Below are 25,644 nucleotides of genomic sequence, written 5' to 3' on the forward strand. Positions count from 1 at the left end.
CTCAGGACTGTCACCTCAAACTCAGAGAACACCTGACACGGGACTGTCACTAGGTGTTTGCTTATCACTAGACTTTCTGGTGGCTACATGGAATTTACTTTCTAGGACACATCGATTGCCTTACAATTTAAAAGATTTTGCACTTTACTGAGATTTTTTCAATTATCTGTACCTGTTTTTCATATACTGATGCCTTGTGGTGCTATGTGAATTATGTTGTTCATCAGGCACGTGCACACATAGGGCTCAACCTGTGTAGTGCACATGCCCTTTTTAGTCTTGGATAAAAAGTGCCCTTCCAAAATCATCTGAAGTGCCCCATATCCAAGTGCCTTGGATAGTCTCTGCATGGGGCTATTGCTCATGGTTAAACATGCTTTTGAAAGTATAAGATTTTTTTTATATACAGTTTTGGGTAACATTGTTTCTGTATGTTAAGCATATATACAGTTTTGTGCTGAACTGTGTTAAAGAAATTAGGACATTTCTTGTAGGGTAAGGGAGTAATATGTAGGGAGTGAAATTTAAAGTGAAACTAATGTTCTGTACTTTTAAATAGGTTCGGAAATAGTATCGTGGGATCAGAGACCGGCAAGGGAGATAATAATAATAATAATAATACATTTATTTGCTACAGGCAAAATACTAGCAACACAAGGCAACCAAAACAGCACAACAATAAAAGATGCAATAAAACAATAAAAATATGAACCATATAATAGAATAAAAAAGTTAATGAAATGATCATCCTAAGTTAAAAGCAATGCTAAAAAGGTGAATCTTAAGAAGTTTCTTAAAACAGTCCAGAGAGGCGGCATTCCTAATGCTGATGGGTAGTGCATTCTAAAGCTTAGGCGCACTGTGTGAAAAAGCCCTCCCACCCATGGTCTTGAGTTTACACCATGGCTGATGCAAGGTAAGTCCCGATGCAGAACCAAGACTGCAGGCTGGGTAGGCGAGGGTCACCAGGTCACAGATGTAGCTTGGTGCTAACCCATGCATTGCTTTAAAAGTTAAAATCAAGGTCTTAAAATCAATCCGTGATCTAATAGGAAGCCAGTGTAGTTGTTGTAGCAAAGGAGTAATATGGTGGCGTGATGATGTGTATGTCAAAACCCGTGCAGCTTAATTTTTATATATATTGTAGTCTTCTGAGAGAACTTGTAGGTAAACTATCAAAAAATATATTACAAAAACTAAGATGTGATGTGATGAAGCCATGGATAAGCCTCTCTGCATCAGGTCGTGAGAGAAATGGTCTGATTCGTAAAATATTGCGGAGATGAAAGAAGGCAGTTTTTCTTAAGTGTTTGAAGTGGGAGTTAAAACTGAGCTTTGCATCAAAGAGCACCCCAAGATTATGCACCTGGGTAGAAGGAGACAGTTGAACATTATCAATCGAGTGTAAAATCCTTGTACTGCATAACCTTAATAGGGGTGCCAATTAATAAGACCTCAGTTTTGGAACCTTTTAATTTAAGGAAGTTTTGACTCATTCAAGATTTAATTTATAAGAGACAGGCAGATAAAACTGACGTAGCAGTGTTCAGATTGAGCGAGCACTAACATAGATTTGAGTGTCATCTGCATAGCAGCGGTACCCCAAGCAATATTTACTCATAATCTGGCCAAGAGGCAACATATAATTACTTAACAGCAGTGGACCAAGGACAGACCCCTGAGGAACACCCTGATGCAATGGAACAGTCTGAGATCTACGAGCACCCAAACAGACAAACTGACAGCTGTGAGCAAGATAAAAGACAAACCAGCTATTTACTGTACCAAACAAATCAATCCTTATTGTAATGTACTTATTGTTTGGCCTAATTCTGGTTGGGAAGACTGTGCATTCTTCTTTTAATATGTATTGTGTGTGTGTGTGTGTGTGTGTGTGTGTGTGTGTGTGTGTGTGTGTGTGTGTGTGTGTGTGTGTGTTTGTGTGTGTTTTCAAATTTAAAAAGTTGCAAAATTGTGCATTAACACTTAAAATAACATTGCAAATGCTACCCTCCAAAGACAATTTCTCCTGATGACACTCGGATGATATACAAGTAATAATAATTGTTTTAAATGATTATTTTTTTTCATTAAAATAAAAAACTTTTACAATTTTGTATGTAACTCACATTTGTAAAAACTGTTACAGTGGTTATAGTTACTTTTGTAAAATTGAACACATGCTGTTTTACTTCTTCTGTGTTTTTTTTTTAATGAACCACCTGTTCTCAAATATTTTTTAGCCCCTCACCATGCATGGCCATTAAAATAAATTATTATTATTATTATTATTATTATAAAGCAATTTAGAGCACAACTAAGCATTTTTTGGATGCACCAATGGCATCCTGCAGAACACAATCAAACACTGTATTGAGCAAAGCCATTCTCTTATAATAGAATTGTAAAGAAAGCATTTTACTTTAAAAAGAAAGCCACAACTTCAAATAGATTTTGATTGACCTCGAAGGTATTGCGACGTGTGTGTGTGTGTGTGTGTGTAGAGAGACCCATTTGTCTCGCATCTGATATGCAGCCTGCATCTTTCTGGAAAGATGCACATTGTGTCGCTCCCCTGTGAGAGCTATTCTGGGCTCGTGCTATTAACAGCATGCTCATCTGTGTCACCCACTTCCCCCACTGCCTCTCCTCTCTCTCCTCCATCCTCTAACCCGAGCAGTCTTCATCCCCATGCCTTTCTCTTTCCCAGACAGACTCTCTCTTCACCTCCTCATAGGCGAAACTGCGCAGTCAGTGATGATGACGGATGATAAAACAGCTACTTCCAGGCTGAAACGAGGCTCAGCGGGAGAGACTAGTTTAGGGTTAATAGATATCGGTTATAATCATGGTTTATGCTAATTTAATAAAATTCTGAATCTGTGTCAATGAACAGTGCTTTTAAAAAAGCATCTTAAATTATAGCCTATATTAGAGTCAAAAAATGTTCTTGAACTATTTAACCAAACTATTATGCATGTCGCCGTAAAGTGAAACGTGAAATGAAATAACACGGCCATTTCACCTCATTCAAGTCCGTTATAGTGGTTTATTTGCAGCGCTGAGCCTTCTAACCAATCACAGACATTCACATTGCAAGTATGAACGAAGCAGCCAATGAGATGCGCTTAGACTAGTCACCGCTGAAAACTCCGTTTATTGTTTTGGTTGATTTCGCGCCTTGGCCTTTACTGACTGAATGAACTTCTACACGCTCGAGAATGATCTTGTCAGGACCAAAAAATTGCTGTGCTGCAGCTTCGACGATTAAAATGTAAGTTTTTGCTTAACTAAAGATTAATATATATAAAAAGATATGAAAAGAACTTCAGGGACCAACAAGCTTTCTTGTTGGGAAAGCCAAATCCAGATAAGGACCCAAATGTGCTTTTATATTCCAACTTTAGTCATTTTGTAAGTTTTACTGATTTGCTATGTATATATATGTATTAACATTTCTTTAATCTAAAAAGTCTGATAACATTTTCTAAATATCATTTCAATTACATTTAGAGTGATTATTATTACACTCCTGAAGTTAAAGAATTGGTGTTGGGTTGACAAAAATGATTATGAAAATGTCATCAGCATAAAATAAAACAAAACTCTTGCACAACTGTAAATTATAAATCTGAGAATAACCAAGTGGTTTCCTTTTTTCCATAGCTGTAGAGGAATAGAGAATATTCTGATTGAAGTAATATGATAAATGTAAGCATTTGACATAATAGGGAAAATAACTGAATAATAATTTTAAAATGCCTCTGAAAATCCTTTCAGCAGATAAATGTTGGACAATGGAAAGGTTTTGACGTCTAAAATAGATTCCCAGCCCAAAGTTAGACTATATTGTAACCTTTGATTTGCCTCTCTAACCCATCTGAGAAGAGAGTGAGAATGATGGAGAGGGTTAGGGAGATCCCCTTTCATCATGTCTAATTTGACGTAATCATTTTTGATTGTTTTATTGCTGAGATACTATAAAGCAAACTGAAATCAAAAGCTTCATTTAAATAAGTCAGATTTTTAAAATGTAAATACTGTCATTTGACAGATACCAGACTGTGCAGAAGACATTGGTAAATAAGTCAAGGCAAAAACTAGTGTAACTCTATTCTGTTATAAATGAGATTGTTTTTGTTTTAACTAAAAGTTCATTATAAAATGTAAAAATAAAACTGTATAAGTTATTATATAAAGCAATCTTTTCTAGTTATTTTTAAACATTATAAAATAGATAAGTAAATTACCCATGAAAGATATATTTACCTTCGGCACACTGAGACCTGAGGTTTACCTGAGGCCACTAGCCTCAAGCAAGTTTGGTTTTTGGCCCTTCATAAGAGAAACTTTAGGCAGCCCAGAAATAGATTCACAGAGAAAGCAGAAATGAGGAAAGTAACTGGTCGTGAAAAGACTGTAAGACGCAGTCCATCTCCATCTTGCAGTAATCGTGAGCGGCCACTGAGGGGCCACAGTGACCAAGAATGAGTCATCAAGGCCTGGCTGAGTGAAAGACGCGTCCAATCAAATCGCAGCAGGCTGGAAATAGCTGGTATGTACATGCTTGCATGCATACATCCTATCTTGGTGTATACACTTTTATTTCTTTTTCTTTAAAACAGAAAATGATAATTTCACAACAGGCCGTCTCAAGCAAACCCTCACATGAACCTTCCAACATCTACAAAACTGTATCAAAAGTGCACCATAGTGTTATACATCTTTTTCTGGTTCTATCCTCTTTTTTGGCTATATCAGTAATATTATTATAATTCTCATAATATTTATACAAATATCACTCTGTACAAGGTAGAAATACATAACCCGCAATGCCCCGCACCCGGAGCGTTTAGACCCTCCCCGCCGCTTTAATAAACACACCCGCTATTCCCCCCATGCACATGTCTTCAGCCTCCTCACAGCCACAGGAATCAAAAGGTCGCAGCATGAAAGTTGAATGCAAATCCCAGTCTGTCACATTAAAACACATTCTCTCTACAGTAAAGGACTGAACACGAGTGATGAAACGCTCCCACAACGTAAATACAACTGACAAACAACGTTCAAAAGGCCTTGCGACCGCATCGCGTCCAACGTTGCTGCTGCGTGGAGGTCGGCGAGGGAGGGCTGGGACGGGTGGGGTTTGGGTGTGTGTGTGTGGAGGCGCCGCTGCAGGCTCTTCTGCACACAGACGTGCCACCGCCGCTGCTGCTGCACAGGTGTCCGTAACGGGACGCCACTCTGGCCTCACTCAGGCCGCGCTCAGTCTCTGGACTGGTAAAACAGGATGTAGCCGGACTCAGAGTTCTTGGAAATTTCCGAGGTTAATCCGTAGAACTCTTCAATCGCCTGGGCATCGATTTTCTACAAAGAGAAACAAAAGATAGAAAGATTGTTTTGCAATTATCTGGATTCTCATATCTGTGAAACAAAGTGAATATTTAAGCTTGAACACCCAATCTAGCGTGTTTAATTCTTTAAAAACCAAGCATTTATAGAAAAATATACAGTGCTCAGCATAACTGAGTACACCTGCCTTTCAAAAATGAATATTTTCATCTATTTCTCAACGAATATAGACAATATATGTTGGTGCATTTAAACAAAACTTGTGCTGTCGCCTCACAGCAAGAAAGTCACTGGTTCGAGCCCCGGCTGGGTCAGTTGGCATTTCTGTGTGGAGTTTGAATGTTCTCCTAGTGTTCGTGTGGGTTTCCTTCGGTTGTTCCGGTTTCCCTCACAGTCCAAAGACATGCGCTATGGATGATTTGGGTAAGCTAAATTGTCCGTAGTGTATGAGTGTGTGAATGAGAGTGTATGGGTGTTTTCCAGTGATGGGTTGCAGCTGGAAGGGCATCCGCTGCGTAAAACATATGCTGAATAAGTTGGCAGTCCATTCCACTGTGGGGACCCCTGATAAATAAAAGGACTAAGCCAAAAAGAAAAGGAATGAATAAACAAAACTTATTAAACGGTTTTATCAAGCAGTTACAGCCATTAAAATAAGAGCTTGGTCATCTAACACAGTGCTTCTTAACCATGTTCCTGGGGAACCGCTAGCCTTGCACATTTTCCATATCTCCTTAACCAAACACACCTGATTCAGATTACAAGCTCATTAGTAGAGACTAATAGACCTATAATGACAAAGGAGACATCAAAAACATACAGTCTTGGTCGTTCTCCAGAACCGTGGTTGAGAAATCCTGATCTAACATTTTTTTTTTCTCTTTATTAAAATTTTACATATTTTTCCACAAATATATTAATTTGGGTGTCCTAATTTTTGGACTGTGATCTTTTTTTGTTAGATTGGCTTCAGTTTTAGCTTTGCTTCTGACTGATCTAATGTATATGAACAAATATATTATTGCAAAGCTCCCTTTCGAAAATAGTTATTTAAAAGAGAGATCTGCAAGGAGGATCCTCATTTATGCTGAGCACTGCATATTCCCTATAAAACTATATTATTTGATTTACATATCTTGTTACTTATTTTACAACATGCTTTTTAAAAGACTTCACTCTCAGATAGCAGTTGTGGGTTAAGAAACGTTCTGTGAACTAAGCCTAACAGCTAAAAAAAACAGAACAATATCTAAAAGAGGTCACTTTATGTGTACCTGAGTGGAGATATACACAGAAACTAAATTATATTAGTCATGGTTAGTGCCCTTTAATCTTCCTTGTGTTAGATAAATCATTCGATTCGACAGCCCGACGTGAAATACTACAATAATTACAGCTATTTGATTTAGTTTGAAACTAAAATGATGGTTGGACTAGTTGCTAGCTATAAGCTACTTTACCTATGGCACTCGAAAACATGGCGTAACTTGCACAGTGTTCTGGTTTATCTACATTCTGAGAAGTTACATACTGTCAAAAACACTACAGCTTAGCTTACAGAAATATACAATATAAAACTGATATGTTTGACTTTCCAGTGACAAAATGTTCACGCCACACATAAACAAACAATCCACCTATTCCTCCTCCTGATGCTTCATGTCTACTACCTGTATCCACTTTTGTTTCACTTAGGGCTGCCCTTTAGGTTTGGTAGCTTATAAAAATGTAGTTTTAAGGTTTTTTTTGTACACCATGTCACATGACAGCTTGTATGACAATGACAAAGTAGGCAGCTCCCCGCCAATACAAAGTCAATGTAGAGGGTGTGGCCTAAATGCACAATGTCAATATATATAAAATTCATTCAATCACTTTCCTTCGGCTTAGTCCTTTATTTATTAGGGGTCACCACAGCGCAATGAACCGCCAACTATTACAGCATACGTTTTACGCAGCGAATGGCCTTTCAGCCACAACCCAGTACTGGGAAACACCCTTACACACTAATTCACACACATACACAACGACCAATTTAGTTTATACAATTCACCTATAGCAGGGGTGTTAAATTCAGTTCTTGGAAGGCCGCGGTTCTGCACAGTTTATTTCCAACCCTGCTGCAACGAACTTACCTGTAGGTTTTAAACAAGCCTAAAGCATTTAATTAGTTTGATAAGGTGCATTTAATAATGGGTTAAACTGTGCAGCGCTTCAGCCCTCCAGGAACGGAGTTTGACACCTGTGATCTATGGTGCATGTCTTTGGACTTTGGGGGAAACCAGAGCACCTGGAGGAAACCCACACCAATATGCAAACTCCACACAGAAATGCCAATTGGTCCAGCCGGGACTCAAACCAGTGACCTTTTTGTAGTGAGGCACCGTTAAAATAACTATTGTGAGTGAGAGAGTTTGCATATTTATATAGTTTATTATTTATCAATGGCATTCATTCGTAAACAGGTTTATGACAGTTTTGTGCATGCATTTCTTGATTTGTGAATTTTTCTTTTATAATTAACTATTCAAAAATCATTTTAGATTGTATTTTAATGTTTTACTCCTAGAAAGCATTTTTTAGAGATAAATAGATTTTTATTTTAAGTACCAGTCTTGCCAATTGTTATTTCAAACTCCGAGATCCCCAAACTTGCACATTTCTCTGAGAATAACAGATGCTATTATACGTGACTGATGTCAACTTACCTCTACAATGTCGTCATCAAACAGTAGCCAGAAATCATGACTTTTTACAATTGCGATGTAGTGTCCTCGGTTTGGACCACTGTGAATCAGACACACACACACACACATCATTAAGTCACAAATCAAGGAAGCAAATCAGAACAGTTCTCCTTTTTCAAGAAAAAGTTTCAATCTTGCATGAAAAGATTCTGTTTGGGTATTGTGAAATCACAATCACAGCAGGACAAAAAGCATTTATAAAGGGTTTTGCTTTCTCACATTACAAATCTGTTCAAATCACCAGAAAACCAACAATATGTAAGAGCTGTAAGTGACAAGACCTGTTTGGTTTAGTGTTGTGCACCTTCTGTTAAACAAACAAAGGACTAACAGATGTTTTACTGTCATATATAAAAAAGAAGTTGAAGAACTCATTATGTCATGCAAAGTAACAATGGTTTATATAGCCAAAAAATCTGATTATTCTTTTCATTTTACCCTTTCTACAAAAGTTGTAAAAACACAGACTGACCCCTCTGCAAGAGTTTAAGAGACTGTTATTATACAGAATGCATAGCTTTAAATTTTCATGGCGAAACGTCAACTTTATCACATGACACCAGAGCCTCAATGAATTATGTATATCTGTATTGTGTTTTCATTCTTTTTCCTTTTTCTGCAAATACTGACAATCGTCTTATTTATGTTGTAAAATATCTAATAGTCCAACTCTCAAATGTGTGTGAGAACATTTATTCCATCGTTTAAACGGTTTAATAATTATCATATATATATTTTTTTCAAATCTATGACTTATTTAATCTATGCTGCAGGAGAGATTATAGCTGCTGGATTTACAAAATGATAATTCATCATTTTCTCACGAAATGCAGTTGTCCCTCAAATTTTGCGGGAGTTACGTTTTAAAAATAGCCTGGGATAGGTGGAATTGGCAAAGTAGACAGCTTTATATTTTACAATTACTATAGATGTTTTAAGGCTGTAAAAGCCCTCGCTACACACTTTATACACTTTTCTCTCAGTTTAAACACTCTCTAATGTCAAACTTTCATAGAAAATTAAGTCCAGTGTTATAGAATTAAACCAAAGAAAAAACATGTTGTCAGGCGTAAACATTCATTGCTTTCAGCAAAGTTTTTAAAAAGCTTTTTAGCTTTAGTGCGGATACTATTTGCGTCCAGCATAATGTTCTTTTTCCTGCAGTCACTGATCCACAAAGCAAAAGCAGACTCTATCCTTAAGGGGGTCACAGCAGATGTGTCGTGCACATGACAGTTGGAAGTAAACAAAGACAGTGTGCGTACCCTGAAAACTATGTTTGCATGGTGCATAGCGCACTGCTAGCGTTCAAAGATTTATGTTATTTGGCAAGTGGAATGCATTCTATACTGTATGAGGCACAAAAGAGATTGATTGACAGTGGTCTACAGCCGATCAGGACAAAGAACACAATGTGCTGTAAAAAATAAAAAAGCTAAATTGCACAAAAAAAAAATTGCGAGACCGTGAAAGGAGAACCGCATTATAGCGTGGGGACCACTGTGCAAAAATGCAAGCATGTTCTAGAGTAATATAACGTGCCTGTATCTTACGTGAATAAATTACATCTTCCAATTACAGTATATTTAAAAAAAATATATTATTGCTTTCTCCATAGAGATCAGCATGTATTTTACAAACCATAAATGTCATGCTTTATTAGCACTTGTGAGTTTTTGAATGTCTGAAGCGTAAAATAAGTGTTATTTGTTTGACAATATTTGATTGATAAATTACCAACACTGTGCTCCTCGTCCTATGCCTCAGCATGAGCGTGAAGATTTTAATTTAGCAGTTGACGACATGCATTTTAATGTTAGAATTGTTCTTGTATGCTTAAACACTTGCTTGGGACAAGCCAAGACTGATCACACTGGTGTGATCAAATGTGTGAAAGGGTAATAGCATTAAAAGTATATTTAATCCAAATTTTTTTTGTCATTTTCAAAGTTTAACAAGTACAGAAAAAAAATAAGTACGCCATTATTGTTTTATATAATATGTTACACTGAATATCAAAAGCCATTTGAAACTCGCAGCTGTAAATTTTATATGCTAAAATAATTTACAAGCACACCCTAACATCTCTGTCCCTTATCAAGCCATTCTGATCACCGTTCAAACCTGCTTTGACTCACCTGCCACAATGCACCACCACAGCGACCAGGTCGTAAAGCCTCTCGGGATTGGTGGCGTCACCAGAGGTGTTAAAGAGGCGGAGCTCCAGAGGGAAGACCACACGGTAGCTTAGCTTAGTGTAGCGCTGCAGCTGCTCCATGTATTTAAATCTCTTCAAGTGCAAGGCGAGGATCATGGGAAGTTTCTTAACCCGCATTCTAGAGTCAAACAACAAGCACATTCATAAATCCAGTATATCCAGTAAAAAAAAGAAAAATCAGGAAGCAGCTGACAGATATGAATGCATGCTTACCGTTTGTGTGCCTCCTGTTTACTTCTGCATTCCTCACAGTAATATTTATATTCACTGCACAACGTCTCTGTATTACTGAAACCTCTGAAAGGAGACCATTAGAAAAGGAAGGGTTTATTAAAATGCGAACATGTTTAAGACTGATGATTCACAAGTCCTGATTTGATTCTGATTCACAAAGTCATTATATTCATGATGATTTTAGCTGCATGGGTACAATAAAACTCTAAATTTATATATTTATATATAGACACATGTATAGATATACGTACATGGATTCTAAATAAACGTAATTAATTTTACATGTATTAATAAACTCATTCAGTCAAGGGAGGTAAATGTTTTCATTTTAACAGCATAAACAGGATATTATTAATCTGCTGTCGCTTTGAGAGGCCGTTTACACTACATTTTCAGCCAAAAACAGGAACTTTTTTTACATTTTGCCTGTTCGTTTACATGACAAAGATGTTTTTGTGACTGAAAATATATTACATTTGTTTTAAACGCATACATTTTTTATTTATTTAAAAAAAAAATGTCACTCTTCTTGTGTGCGCATAAACAACTAAAACAAAAGTCTTTAAAAATTATGCCATGCTCGTGCATTGTACATATTTAGAAGAGTGTAGATGAGGGGTGCCCAAACTTTTTCATCTGAAGGGCCAAAAGACAAATATCTGTGGGCTGAAGGTAAATGTAGCAAACTATATTACATTAAAGTTGCCATGGGTAATTTCATGATTCAATCATTTATTTCATAATGTTTAAAAACAGATTAAAACATGACTTAAATCATAATAACTAATGCATAATTAATTTTAAAATGATGACTTATTGCAACTGATAACAGTGGAGTTTAATGCTGAATACATTAGTCAAGCATAATCTGCCTTTGCCCTTATTTTGCTCACCAATTGCTTTGTCCTCCATCCAGTACGTACATTTAAACTAAACCTGATTAAATTACAATATTTAATTGAAACATTTAATTACAGATAGCTTTCAACAAATCAAACAAAAGGTTACATTAGATTTGAATCTCTAAACCATCCCCATCACTCTTCCTCTCAGATGGGGTGGCAGGCCAAATCAAAGGTTACCATGGGCCATGGACTTACTTTACATTACAACTAAAAGTAGAGATGCATCTTGCACGCATACACGCAAACAAACAAATTATACACAAAAATTGTTAATTCCCTACAAGTACTGATTACTTACAAGGTGACAGCAGAAAATACAGCATACTGTATGTACTTAATACAGCGTTTTGTCCATTTTCACAGACATGCGTAAACACAGATCATTTCAAAAATATTCAAAATGTTGTGTAAATGTTTTTCAAAACGCATATGACAAACCTTTCAGTTTTTGGCTATCGCGTCATTTAAACAGCCTAAGAAATTATTTTTTGTGTCTGAATTGTTTTTACTGTATACTTGACTATTTGCATGAATTCTCAGCAAGACGGGCAATAAGAAGTTGCAATAAGATGCAAAAGTTAGGTGAACTCAGCTCTCACTTGGGCTGCACAATATATCGTTTCAGCATCAATATCGCAAAGTGATCTTTCGCAATACACATCTTGGGTATACACAGTCTGTAAAATAATTTATTATTTGTCAAGTGTTTTTTGGGGCCTGTGACTGTGGCTACGTTCACACTGCGAGGCTTAATGCTCAATTCAGATTTTTTTCTCAGATCTCATTGTTTTGCATAGCTGTTCACATTGTTGTTAGAAATGTGGCCAATGTCAGATTTCCAGTATGAATAGATCGTGGTTCAAAACTGACCCGGATGCGCAAAAGTACAACTATGCATAGCACAAAATGACTAATTATGTACACAATGTGTATACTGTATAAAGCATGATTATTGATGTTTTTTACAGACAACAGCTGTGTTTTTTTTGTGGCCTATAAATGGTTGTATTGCTAGTACTAATGTATATTTCAGTGTTTGAAATCTAAAAAGAGTATTATGTAATTGAAAATACTGATGATTTGTCATTTATGAACAACCTTAATTTTTGGTAAAGTATTTGAGGAGAAGTAGACGATGTTACCGAGTGGACGGTAACTGGTGTAATTTGAACTGGAGTGGGCGGTCTAACAATATTGCTCCCGCCTCCCAAGCGAGTGAGCAGGCGTATGAATGTGTGTGAATGAGAGAGTGTGATGCTGTGTTTATCTTGTTTGTTGCTGTCTATGTGTGTGAAGGAGAGAGAGAACTTGGTGCTGTCTATGGCCCCGTTTAAACTAATGCATTTTAGTTTGAAACTGCACAAGTTTTGCTACGGTTACGCCATCCGTCTACACTACGCCAGAGTATTTGAGCACCGAAAACGGTGCGTTTTGGAAACGCTGAAGAGGCCGTTTTCATCCTAAAACGCTGCTGCTTCGTCTCAGTGTGAATGGGGGAAAACAGTTTGATATGGAAAACTCAGTGAAATGTCGGTGAATCTTCAAAGGGAACAGTTTACTTTGTAATCTTCTTCACATCATTCTGGCCACATTATTTCACTTTCTTTACAATAAATAAAAACATGAAGGATTTGCTATTTGATATTAACAACTTAACAGACAGCAGAAATGTAGAGGGGTTGTGCTGCATATATGAGCGTCATCTTCACTGTATGCGTATTCATAACAAGACGGAGCCTAACATCACTGCCTCTTTTCATGTTCATTGAAAATACGAAACATGCCCTCTCTTTTGCTGAATATCAGTTTTAATAATAAATAATGGCCATGATAAAAGTATAACGTACAATAAGTTTATACATTATAGGAAATAAAGGCAAGCAATTACTCAATATACAGAATGTACGTGGTAAGAATTATTAACTTATCTTTGCGCTCAGCCAAAACACGTTACCTGAGAACAAGTAACAGATTCAAAAGACCAAAGTTGGGGAATATGTTGTTAGATAGGGACAACAAGATGAATTAAATATCACGTTTAGCAAATATACTGAGATTAGATCCAGCGGGAGATCCTTGATGAACACTCCTTTGAGCACAGCTCTCATCTGGGTAGATAGGCTGCAGTGCATGCCAAAGTGTGTGTGTGTGGTCACGTGATGTGAGTTTTCAGTTTTTTTGGTGTAGGTGTTATATCACATTTGATTATTCAATTCATGTATACCTGAAACAGTTCAGAAAACAATAAAATGCTGTTTATTAAATTAGTTTTATTTATTGAATTTATCTACGCTTGTAGATTGTTTATTATACTTTATGCCCTCCCCTAAACAATCATATCAGTCAATCTAAAATGATTAATTCTTTCCAATTGTTATTCAACTTATCTTGTGAAATTGTATTCATTTCGCAAAATATATATATAAATATATATATCGCGAAATAAAAAAATAAATAAACGCAATGTTAGATTTTTCCAATGTCGTGCAGCCCTAGCTCCTGAGCAATGATGTTCTCTTTCTGCTTGATGCTTTGTGCCACAGAAAGATGTGCTTGAATTGAACTATTCATCAGACATGTTACACCCTTTTACTTGCTCATCCATGGCTCTTTGCAGCTTTGATGTATATAAGCAGTACTGCACTGCATGGATTTACAGACAAACTAGATAGAAAAATCTCAGTGGATTTACATTAATATTACCACACTTCCCCTGATGCTCTCTCGCATCCCACACTCAATATCGAGTCAACCACTTTTGATTAAAACTACAAACTGAAAAATCTTCTTTTTGTTTTTGCCCAGTGCCACAGGGTCTCAGTGTGAATGTGCTTTCAGACCTGAGACAGTGCGTGATTGAAGTGTTCTGCTCCACGTCCACTGACAAATCCAAGAAATCCTCATCTTTGCTGCTTATCTGTGAGAGAACAAAGTCCAAAGACACACCTCAGATAAAAGCCCAGCCAATCACAGTCAGCAGAGTTATCAGGACACCTTCTGATTGGACAAGAGGGAATTCAGTTATGTTGCGTGAGGTGTCTTTACCGTTTCGCAGGTGAGGCATCGCGTCTCATTGGTCAACGTGCCCTGGAAGATCTCATGAACCCAGGTGGTGGAGGGTGGGGTGCTGTTATTGTTCTGGGAATCGAGTGTGCCGTTGGCAAGCTTGCCATTCTGCTTGTCTTGTTTGCGCTCTTCTTGGAGCAGATCTGCTATAGTGTTCAGCAGGTAGTTGAGAAACTCATGTGCATCTTGCTGCATGTAGTTATCAAACAGTTCTGCAGTGAGAAAGAATAGTGTAATTGACATAGAAAGAAATTGTGCTTGTATGAATTCTGTGGGGGGGTACTTATTTAATCTTTAAAATGTGTATTTTGAATTTCACTTAACTACAATGAACAAGTGTAAATGATAAAGAGACACAAGTTGTAATACTAATATATATGTGTGTCCACAAAAAAGATGGAAGATATTACAACTCTGACATAGTTTATAAAAAACTTTTAATATATTAAGGTTCTGCAGATCTATTCATTAACATTATTGCTAACTAACAAGACATTAACAATTCTTATTAAACAATAATTAATAACCATTGTTTTTAGCATTTAAAAATAATTCTATTATAAAACGATGTATTTAACAATAATAACCGTTAATAAAGGTTGTAACAAATTAATTGCTTGTTATTAGAAACTATTATTTCAGTGAAATACAAATAAAAAATGAACTAGAATTATAATTTAAAAAAAAGGCACCAAAAAAACTACCATTTTAAATATAAAAAATATTATTTTGAGGTTTAAAAATGACCACAGTTGTAATAAATTAAATTCAAAGCTAATAAGGGGCATTCGCTTAAATTTGTCTTTTGACTTTTTTTGATCACTAAGGACATGAGCAGATCATACCATAACACACAACAAAGTATGAATGCACAAATACATATGACTCATCCACAAGCATAAAGCAGTTAGGAACTGCCATGAGTGTGTTGATATAAATAGTTTATTTAAAGGTGATGCTACTATAACTCTTTAGTTTCTATGACCTAGAACTAGTATCTAAAGCCATGTTTTTTTAAATAATTATATCAGAGTTTTTTTTATACTTTATTAGACAGGACAGTGGCGAGGGAGAAAGGAAAGCATTAGGGGGCAGAGAAAGAGATCAACAAAGTACCCCAAGCCAGTGTTATTAACTTTATTCTCCAATGTGGAAGTGTGCTGTTTTTGCAATTGTTTTAGAACTTCCATTTCAGTTATGTATGGTGAAAATGACTAGGAATAATTAACACCAGCAACTTATCAAACTGCTTGCTCTACAAACAAGTGTGTTCATGACTATACATAAAAAGTAGAACAATATAATTTAAAAATATCAGTTTGCAACACCACTAGCTTTTTTTAATGTTTAAAAACCAATGCAAGTGAATGAGACCGGAAGTGTGAAGCCAAAAAGATTCCAATAGCTGCGCCAAATTTTAAGTGAAGAATAAGGTCAATGTGTTGACTCACTAGCCACAAAGCTATTGGTGCCAACATCTAAATCCATTCTTAAACTAAGAAATAACACTGAAACTAATTAAAATCCAATCCCTTCTATCTCACCATTCTCTTTCCGTAGTCGCGTAATGAACTTCTTCGGCGGTATAACGCCAACTTTCCTCTTCTGGTTGGCTATACTGTGGAACAGGTCAGCCAGGCAGGTGAGCAGGTTCTCCTTGCGGCGCGGTTGACTCCTGTACGCGAGGATCTTCTCCCGAAACGGCCGGCAGAAGTACAGAGCCTGGAGCACAGAGTTACAGTAGCAGGTGTTTCCGAACTGTGGATAAAAACACACATGTTGATTCCAGGGCATGATTAATACAGGACGTCTGGAGAAACTGGAGTGTTTGGAAAGGCTTCGCTTACGTTGACCAATCCGAAGTAATGCTCGTTGACTGGGAACTGCTCCGAGCCGATCTCTTTCTCCAAAGCGGAGGCATTGGCGCCCTAAAACAGAACAGGTGAGCAGTGTTAGCCTTTTACAGAAGCTTTAAAGTGCAATATCAATGCTAAAAAGATCAATGAACAAAGTTTAAACAGTTGCTGGAAAGAATTTTTAGGGCTTGTGTCTGTGTGAGCAATTCAAGTCAGTTCTGGCACAAGACATCATAATATTTGGGACTTTAAAAATATACATTTAAAAGGATATATATATATATATATATATATATATATATATATATATATATATATATATATATATATATATATATATATATATATATATACAGTTGAAGTCAGAATTATAAGCCCCCTTCAATGTTTTTCTTTTTAAAATATTTTCCAAATGATGTTAAACAGAGCAAGGAAATTTTCACAGTATGTCTGATAATATTTTTTCTTCTGGAGAAAGTCTTTTTTTTTTTTTCCAACTAGAATAAAAGCAGTTTTAAATTTTTTAAACACCATTTTAGGGACAAAATTATTAGCCCCTTTTGGCTATATTTTTTCTTGATGATTTACAGAACAAACCATTGTTATACAATAACTTGCCTAGTTACCCTAACCTGCCTAGTTAACCTAGTTAAGCCTTTAAATGTCACTTTAAGCTGTATAAATCAGTTATTACAGATGAGTTATTAAAACTATTATGTTTAGAAATGTGTTGAAAAAATCTGCTCTCTGTTAAACATAAATTTGGGAAAAAATAAACAAGCGGTCTAATAATTCAGGGGGGGCTAATAATTCTGACTTCAACTGTGTGTATATGTGTGTATATGTGTGTGTATATATATATATATATATATATATATATATATATATATATATATATGCTTGGCACGGGCCGGTATAAGATTCTGACGGTATGAAAACCTTAGATAAAAATATCACGATTTCATTATTTTTGCGATTACTGCCTAAAATATGTTCTTTTTTATTGGGTAAAAAACAAGAACTTTTTTCCCCTTTGAACATAAAATATTTTATTTTGAGAAACATTTATAATATTTTGGAGCAGTAATCATGTCAGGCTAAATAATTTATATGAATCATTGACTTATGTCTTCATTTGTTTCAAAAACACAAATTTCTTTACAATCTTTTTTTTCTGCAGGAGATACTGTTGTCCTAAAACACGCACAAAAAAACATAAATAAAAAAAAAATCTTAATCATACCTTAGAAACGGTATTACAGGAAATTTTAGAGGTTTTAAAAATTTTTCTTTATCAAATCGCAGTTTACCTTGAAAGCGGTTATCGTCCCATGCCTAATACACATACACAATGAAGACTATACAGTGTTTGTTTTATATTTGATGATTTAATTTGTGAACCTAAATAGTGCTTTTGGTCGATACTGGCTTAGCTCTCTTGCACTCTCTTTTTTACCAGCAGGAAGATAAATAATAATTAATTATAATAATGATAATAATAAGATTTTAACACCGTTGTTTTCATCAGAAAATAAGATGAGATTGCACTAATTTAGTTTTTTTGTAATGTATTGCCTTTTGGACTTTAGGACTGCTGATGTACTTAGTATAAGCATTATATGTGGTTTAGTTATTTTTCCCTTTTAACTTCATTTGATTACTTTTAATGTTGCAAAATTGGTTACCCATGATAAAGCTGCACGATATATTGTTTCAGCATCAACATTGCAATGTGCACATCAGCAATAGACACAACGCAGGATTTGCAATGTTGAGTTATGATTATATTTGACCAGGAGAAAGAATTTAGAACACATGAGAATTGTGTATATTGCAGAGTTGAACCATAATGAAGTCAAAGTTTCTCATTTGCACATATTTTTAAGGCATGACAGTTCAAAGTATTCAGGCACAAGAAATTTTACCCTTTCTAACTTTAAACTTTAATGACATATAAGTTTATTGAATTATTTATACAGTAAAGACTTTCGCAGTTTTTTTTTACATTGATTATTCAAACTCTGTAGCTGAATACTATTTGACTGCCCTGAAAAGCATGAAACATTATTTGATCAAACTTTTGTCGTTGCACTTTTGTATTTATCTATGCTTGTAATTTGTTTATTACTTTATATGCATAATTAACTTCCCATCCCAATCAATCTTATTTAAAAATTTCCTTCCAGCACTTTTCAAGTCATCTGGGAAATTGTATGGTATCACAATGTCTTCTATCACAGAAAAACTAAAATCGCAATGTCCGATTTTTCCAATATCATGCTGCCCTAACCCACGGTATTGAAAATCGAATATATCGATATCTTTTAAGGTATTGTATTGCATTATAAATTCCAGTATCATGATAACACTATACCTGAATACTGCTAGACTCCCAGAAAACCATAAAGCCCTGTTTTGATCACTTGCATCTTTGCTCTACTTTATTTATCAATACTTGTGATTGGTTTATCATAGGGCTGCATGATAATGGAAAAATCTGACATTGCAACATTTTATTTTTCTGCAATATATATTGTGATATACTGTATCTAAACAATTTCAACAAATGATTGAATAGCACTATTTGAAAAAAAAAAAGTCACACATTATTTTAAGGTCAAACTTTCACTATTAGCAAATCATTAACTAACTTTTGCTTAAATAAACTCCTTTTTTGCTCCTTATTAATAGATATTAAGGTAGTTTAGCTGTTGGGTTAGGGAGGCAGAATAAGATCATACAGAATATGTAGTTTATAAGTTCGAACAAGCAGTCAAAATCGCAACATGAACCAACAAGCAACTAGGTAATAGTGAGAATTGGTCCCTAAAGTGTTAACAAATGTATTAATTTGGATTGATTGAGATGGTTCTGTAAGGGAACGAATCATTCATAAAATGTAATAAATTACAAGATAAATACAATAAAGCAAAGATAAAGGTGAAATAAGCAGTGCATACTTTGTGATTATTCTTTATTACACTACTTATTGGTAAAATGTCTTGCCTGAATACTTAAATCTCTCTCAAGCCTTAAAAAGATGCAATTTCACTCCATTAAGGTTAAACACTGGAATAACTCCACAAAATCCTGTCTTCTGAACTCTGACTTGTGCGAAAATGTAATCCCACCTCAACATTGCATATCTATGAGATGTAACTATTGCGAATGCATGCATTGAGATATCACTGCTGAAACGATATATCGTGCAGCTCTAGTTTTTACATTTTATGCAGATGCTCTACCTTACAAAACCATCACAATCAGTAAAAAATGATGAATTCTTTCCATAAAGTTAATAGCTAGTCCAGTCATCTGGTGAACATATACTCAGTATCGCAATATGTATCACAGAAAATGATGTGTCGCAATGTCAGTTTTTCCAATATTGGGCACATTGTGCAGCCCTAAAATCTAAACCACAAGTTCTACCACACAGTTACTGTTGTTACTAATACAATTCAACTTTTTTCATGTTCATATAAGCAACCCTTTTTTTAATTGAATTAATAAATTAATCAATTGACCCATAGGTCATCCAAGATGTAGGAAACTTTTTTTTCATATTTGCATATTAAACTAGTCCTTAAGGATAATGCAAGTCAACTGCACTTTGAGAGTCAAAACCCTATACAGGCCACATAAAATTAATCCCATGGCTCTTGACAATACATTTAGTTTTTATGAAGCCAAATGTGCACAAATCTGAATCATTTATAACATTATTGCCTTTAAATCACAGCCTGAGTGCATTCATGACAGGCTGGAGCTCAAGCTTCCTGATGTTTAATGATGTATGTGCAGCCCAAACCTACATGGTAACTTTTCTATATAGGTTCAGATTGTTGTGAACACACTTCGAACCATATGCTAAGGCTGTGAATTAAATGTAATAATAATGTTGCACAGACTGATCATTACACATCATAAGACCATGTGCATCATGATGCTTCCATCAATTGTTTTTATGCGCATCTCCAAAATGAGCATTAAAATAGGTGGGTGGAAACGTAAGGCTAAGGGGAGGAGACCGTCAGAAACTCTGAGTTTGGAGAACAAAACCTGCTCCCGACCAGGTTAGGTTCACAGAGTAAGTTACCACGGTAACTGACTCTGAGTTAAAGTAACATCTCGTTCAGAAACAGGTTTGACTTACCCTGCTTTCTCGAGTTTAATAAACCTGCCATTTTGAAACTGAAAACCCAGAGTTTCTCTCATTTCAGGGTTAAAATACTCTGAGTTTTCACTTAACCTCCTTTCTGAAACAGGCCCCAGTTCTACATAACAACAAATTTAAGTTGATGACAAACTTACTTATTCTGCATCTTTTTAAAACATAAGTATAACCAATAATAATTCATTAGAAAAAAAATCACACCAAATGATTGCCTTCATTTTAAATTTAATTTATAAAGTTCTTATAAATTATTGTTACACTAAATTACATTTTATCTGTAATAAAAGTACATGTATGATGATAGACTTTTTCAGAAGTAAATTAAAAACTTGATTTAACCGGACACCTTTACAGGCCTATAGCCAAGGGGTTCGGTTGGTTCGAAAGACCCACCCTTAACTGACAAAAGTCCAGAATTTGTCCCATACATGAGCTCATTTGAGAGCTATGCCATTAGAGCTGCACAATGTTTAAACAATCTGACATTGCAATGTTTTGTTTTTCTGTGATATATATTGCAATATGAGTACAATTTGGCGAAGCAGTGGCGCAGTAGGTAGTGCTGTCGCCTCACAGCAAGAACGTCGCTGGTTCGAGCCTCGGCTCAGTTGGCGTTTCTGTGTAGAGTTTGCATGTTCGCTTGGGTTTCCTCCGGGTGCTCCAGTTTCCTCCACAGTCCAAAGACATGTGGTACAGGTGAATTGGGTAAGCTAAATTGTCCGTAGTTATTGAGTGTGTGTATGTGTGGATGTTTCCCAGAGATGGGTTGCGGCTGGAAGGGCATCCACTGCATAAAAACATGCTGGATAAGTTAGCGGTTCATTCCGCTGTGGCGACCCCGGATTAATAAAGGGACTAAGCCAACAAAAAAAATGAATGAATGAATGAATGAGTACAATTTTAACATATGGCTTGAATAGCTCTTTTTGAAAAGAAATCATTAATTTTGATGTAAGGGTGTAAATCATGTATTAAAAAATAATAAACAAATTGCAAGCAAAATAGTTACAGTGGAGCAATGAAAAACCTAAAATAAACAGTGCTTTATGGTTTTCCCAAAAGTCAAACAGTATTCATGTGCAAATACTGCATAGTCTTCATTGTATTAATTCAATAAAAGTATTCTTTATTAAAGTTACAAATGTACTTTTGGCCTAAATACTTTAAACTCCCCTGAAATGGCTTTAAACTTCAAAGTTTCACTCTGTTATGGTTCTACTTTGCAATGACTTCACAAATCCCATGTGTTCTCAACTTTTGTGCTGATCAATTACATTGCATTTCCTGCGATGTGACTATTGGGGACACACACATTGCAATATCGATGCTGAAACGATATATTGTGCACCCGTGTGCCATCATAATTTGTGAAAATAACCCATCAAAAAAGGCTTGAAGACCAAGCTGAATCCTCTGTTGACTGTCACTTCAGTGTGACTTCAGCTAATCAGTTTTTGCCAATGCAAACGATGCTTTTTCATGAGTCCAGCAACATACAGCTGTGCAAGAAAACATCCAATCTGACTTAAAGAAGTCATCTTTCGCTACTGTGTTGTTTGCAAATAGAACAATATTTTACAAGTAACTTTTATTCTGGACCTTTTAATCCTTGACTTTATTTTTGAAATAGAAAATTAACAATATAAAGGACCAAAACTAATGGCCCATATTAAAATTGATTTGCATAGGCTTATTAATATGGCTATTGTTGTTATTCATTCACTTTCAAATGTACTTTTTTAAAGAGAGACTCGAAAAATTTCTATTATTGTTATTATTTTTATGTTAACATTTTTTACAAGGTTTATACACATTTTAACTACTAAAATTCCATGGTTTTTCCAAGACTTTCAAGTTAATTTTTATGACCTAATGTTTCATGCAATGTCTACATAAGGGTGGTAAAAAACAATACATGTTAGAATTCAATACAGCATGTCGTAAAACACGCAACAATTTAGTTTTTTAAATTTATATTTATTTATTCATTAATTCTCGTTTTGGCTTAGTCCCTTTATTAATCTGGGGTCGCCACAGCTGAATGAACTGCCAACTTATCCAGCATATATTTTACGCAGCGTAAGCCCTTCCAGCTGCAACTTATTCACACATATATACACTACGGACAGTTTTAGCTTACCCAATTCACCTGTACCACATGTCTTTGACTGTGGGGGAAACCAGAGCACCCAGAGAAAACCCATGCAAACACAGGGAGAACACATGCAAACTCCACACAGAAATGCCAACTGAGCCAGTTAGGGCTTGAATCTTGACCTTCTTGCTGTGAGGCGTTTTTGCTACCCACTGTGCCACCATGACACCCAATTTATACTTATGTCTACATAAAATTTATTTAGATAATGCTTACGCCGCACTAATAATGTGAGAGTATGTGATTGGCCAAGGACAGAAAAGAATTAAAGAAAACTAACCTATATTCAAGTATACAGATATCTGTTTTCCATGACTTTTCAAAAACTTTTCAAGGCCTGGAAAATGCCATGTCAAAATTCCTTTTCCAGGCTTTCCATGACCATACGAACCCTGTTTTTAATTCAAATCCTCACATTTTGAATGAGCAAAGTTGAATGTGCAGGCCAGTTTGTTATTTGCATAATAAATGATGACAGGCTACAGTTTTTCATTAAAATTTTTAACAGATTCCTATTTTTTTCCTAATAACATATGATGTAATACATTTGTATCTTAAAAAAATAAATATGTATTTATATTTCTTTAGTCTAAACCTTTAAGAAACATTTCGTACATTATAAAGTGTGGTTATGACGACCATTCAACAAGCTAATCCAGCTACAAAATAGTGATTAAAATGTCACTAAAATGCAGTAATTTAAATCTCATGATTAAATAGAAAACAAGCAGATTTACTGCAAAAATATCCACGTTTTGAGAAAAACAACAAGCATCCCTTTCACCAGGCTTACTACGGCCCTGCTGTAAATGCACAGGGGGCACAAATATGAAGCTGCATGACTGTTTTGACGCTTAGACCCCCCTTTTCGTCTTTGACCCAATAACTACAGGAGAAACTATGGTTACCATGACGTTTGATGCACCAGAAACCCTTTCAGTCATTTTAAATGATCCACTGATTAAAAAAATGTAACCCAATTCCCCCCAAAACATCCAAATGTGACCATAAACACAGCCAGAGAATGAAATACACACCATTTCAAGAGGTAAAATTCCATTAGCACGCATTAGCATTTCTCCACCGTCATTACGACACACATAGAGCCCAAACTCAACGACGGAAATGTGAATACCAATCAAAAGGCAGATCAAAGAAATAAGCTATGAAGGCAAACACTGGACACGGAGATGCAGAGAGGGGATGGGACCATCAAATCACGATGTGACCGCACTGGCAACAGCTTAGCACAGAAGCACAGGTACACTGACTGTCTGAACGCCTTTTACATCATCATCATCATGATGCTCACGTTTACCATGCACAACACAACATCACTCTCAACGCTTTATTACACAGAAATAAACGACAGAGATCATTTAGATGTCACTGTCTCGCGCTTATTAAGCACATCTCGCGATCATAACCCGTGCTGCTGAATGACACTTCAGCTTCAGCAGCTAGCAGCAGATCTCTGTTTGCTGCCTTCAGCAAATCCTATAAGGACGGGCGAATTTAAAAGCCTGGCGTCGGGTTTTACAGACCACACGGTTGTGTCGTATATCCAGCCAATACCAGTAATTATTTAGGCCCAAGTCAAAAATCATAGCAGGCACACAGACGGATAAAGACAGCTCGCAACTGCAGCAGAGGAAAACTGGCAACCCAAGGAGTCCGATTCCCGCGACTGAAGCCGCACGCGAACGATTACAATATCACGCGCGTGCTAGCGTCCGATTAGCCGTGTTCCGAGAGATATTTACTCACCATGGTACAAAAAGAGGCAAATTTGGAAACTGTCATTAGGATTTCCATTCGCCCAGCGCCATCTTCCACCCAATCACCGCGCGGAGGCGAAGAGGAGTCCCCGTGAGGACAGACTGCGTTCCTGCCAGAGGGAGATCCGCGGGGTCTTAGTGCCCAACCGATGGTTATATATATTCAGTTTATTATGAAAATAGATAAATCATTATTGTAGTTACGCTTAAAAACACATATGACATAAAAGAGAATTAAATATATCATTAAAAATATCAAACTAGATTTTAATACATGCCAACTATTGAAAAAACATTAAGACCACACTGAATTTCAATTTCAAAGAGAACTTGTGGAATAAATGTAAAATCATTTATCAGGATTTCATTGAATTAATTACAACTTAGTGAATTACCTTCACACTTTCACAAAAGTTTGTTGAAAACTTTTGTCTTCACAAAGGCTTGTCACAAAAGTTTGTTATTGAAAAAAAAAGTAATAATCAAACATTTTACTAGTTTATTTACCGGTGGTATAATTAAAATTCCAATTTATGGCATGATTGAATTAATTTGTTATTTTATTTATTTAAATTTCAATTGATGTGAAATAAATTTAGAGTAAAGAAAAAGTGAGATTTTTTTTAAATCTGGCTTTTTGAGCAATTTTAAAAACTCATTTATGTCAGACTTTAATTAATTAAAAAAGAGTTTTCATTTCATTTCAAGTTTTTTACTCCTGTAAAACTTCTCATTAAAAAACACTTTAAGCTGGATTACATAATTAAATAGACCTATATAAATATATACTAGGCTAATTAATGATTAGATTAAATTAAATTAATTTAAATTTGTAATAGTTTTCATGAAATTAAAGAAGATTATGTCCGCATTTAATTGATTGTTTTTATTATTTTTAAACATAACTAGGTTAACCTGGATAACTTGTTATCGAATAAATCTACATTTTACAAAGCTCACAGACTGCTGATATAATTAAGAATTATTTTATTGCATTTTAATAAATTAAATGTTCAACAGTTCATTTACCGAATTCACGTCAAGATTTAATTTTCATTTTAATAAATCAAATAAGTGTTAATGAACTCTTTTGAAGCTTCTTATTTAACATAAAATCTACACAGCTCGTCATTATAATTACAGATATTCACCAAAT

General features: G+C 35.5%; 1 protein-coding gene and 1 long non-coding RNA gene across 3 annotated transcripts; one reads left to right on the forward strand and one right to left on the reverse strand.

The window, feature by feature from the left end:
- The first annotated feature begins 3,183 nt into the window (after positions 1-3,183).
- Positions 3,184-15,316, forward strand: LOC141380677 (uncharacterized). 2 transcript variants are annotated; one of them, XR_012399317.1, is made up of 3 exons: positions 3,184-3,274; positions 4,449-4,555; positions 14,262-15,316. It is a non-coding gene; the product is annotated as an uncharacterized lncRNA (long non-coding RNA). The 2 variants fall into 2 exon arrangements; XR_012399316.1 differs by lacking the exon at positions 14,262-15,316 and having other exon boundaries at positions 4,449-7,963.
- On the reverse strand, positions 4,588-24,543 carry usp12a (ubiquitin specific peptidase 12a). The gene is given in 9 exon segments (NM_001083556.1): positions 4,588-5,367; positions 8,061-8,139; positions 10,238-10,435; positions 10,531-10,614; positions 14,297-14,373; positions 14,502-14,734; positions 16,067-16,280; positions 16,370-16,450; positions 24,478-24,543. Coding segments are annotated over 9 exon segments (1,116 nt in total). The 5' UTR covers positions 24,526-24,543; the 3' UTR covers positions 4,588-5,265.
- Between the last annotated feature and the right edge of the window lie 1,101 nt (positions 24,544-25,644).

Source organism: Danio rerio, chromosome 24 (genome assembly GCF_049306965.1).
Source record: "Danio rerio strain Tuebingen ecotype United States chromosome 24, GRCz12tu, whole genome shotgun sequence".
Lineage (NCBI taxonomy): Eukaryota > Metazoa > Chordata > Actinopteri > Cypriniformes > Danionidae > Danio > Danio rerio.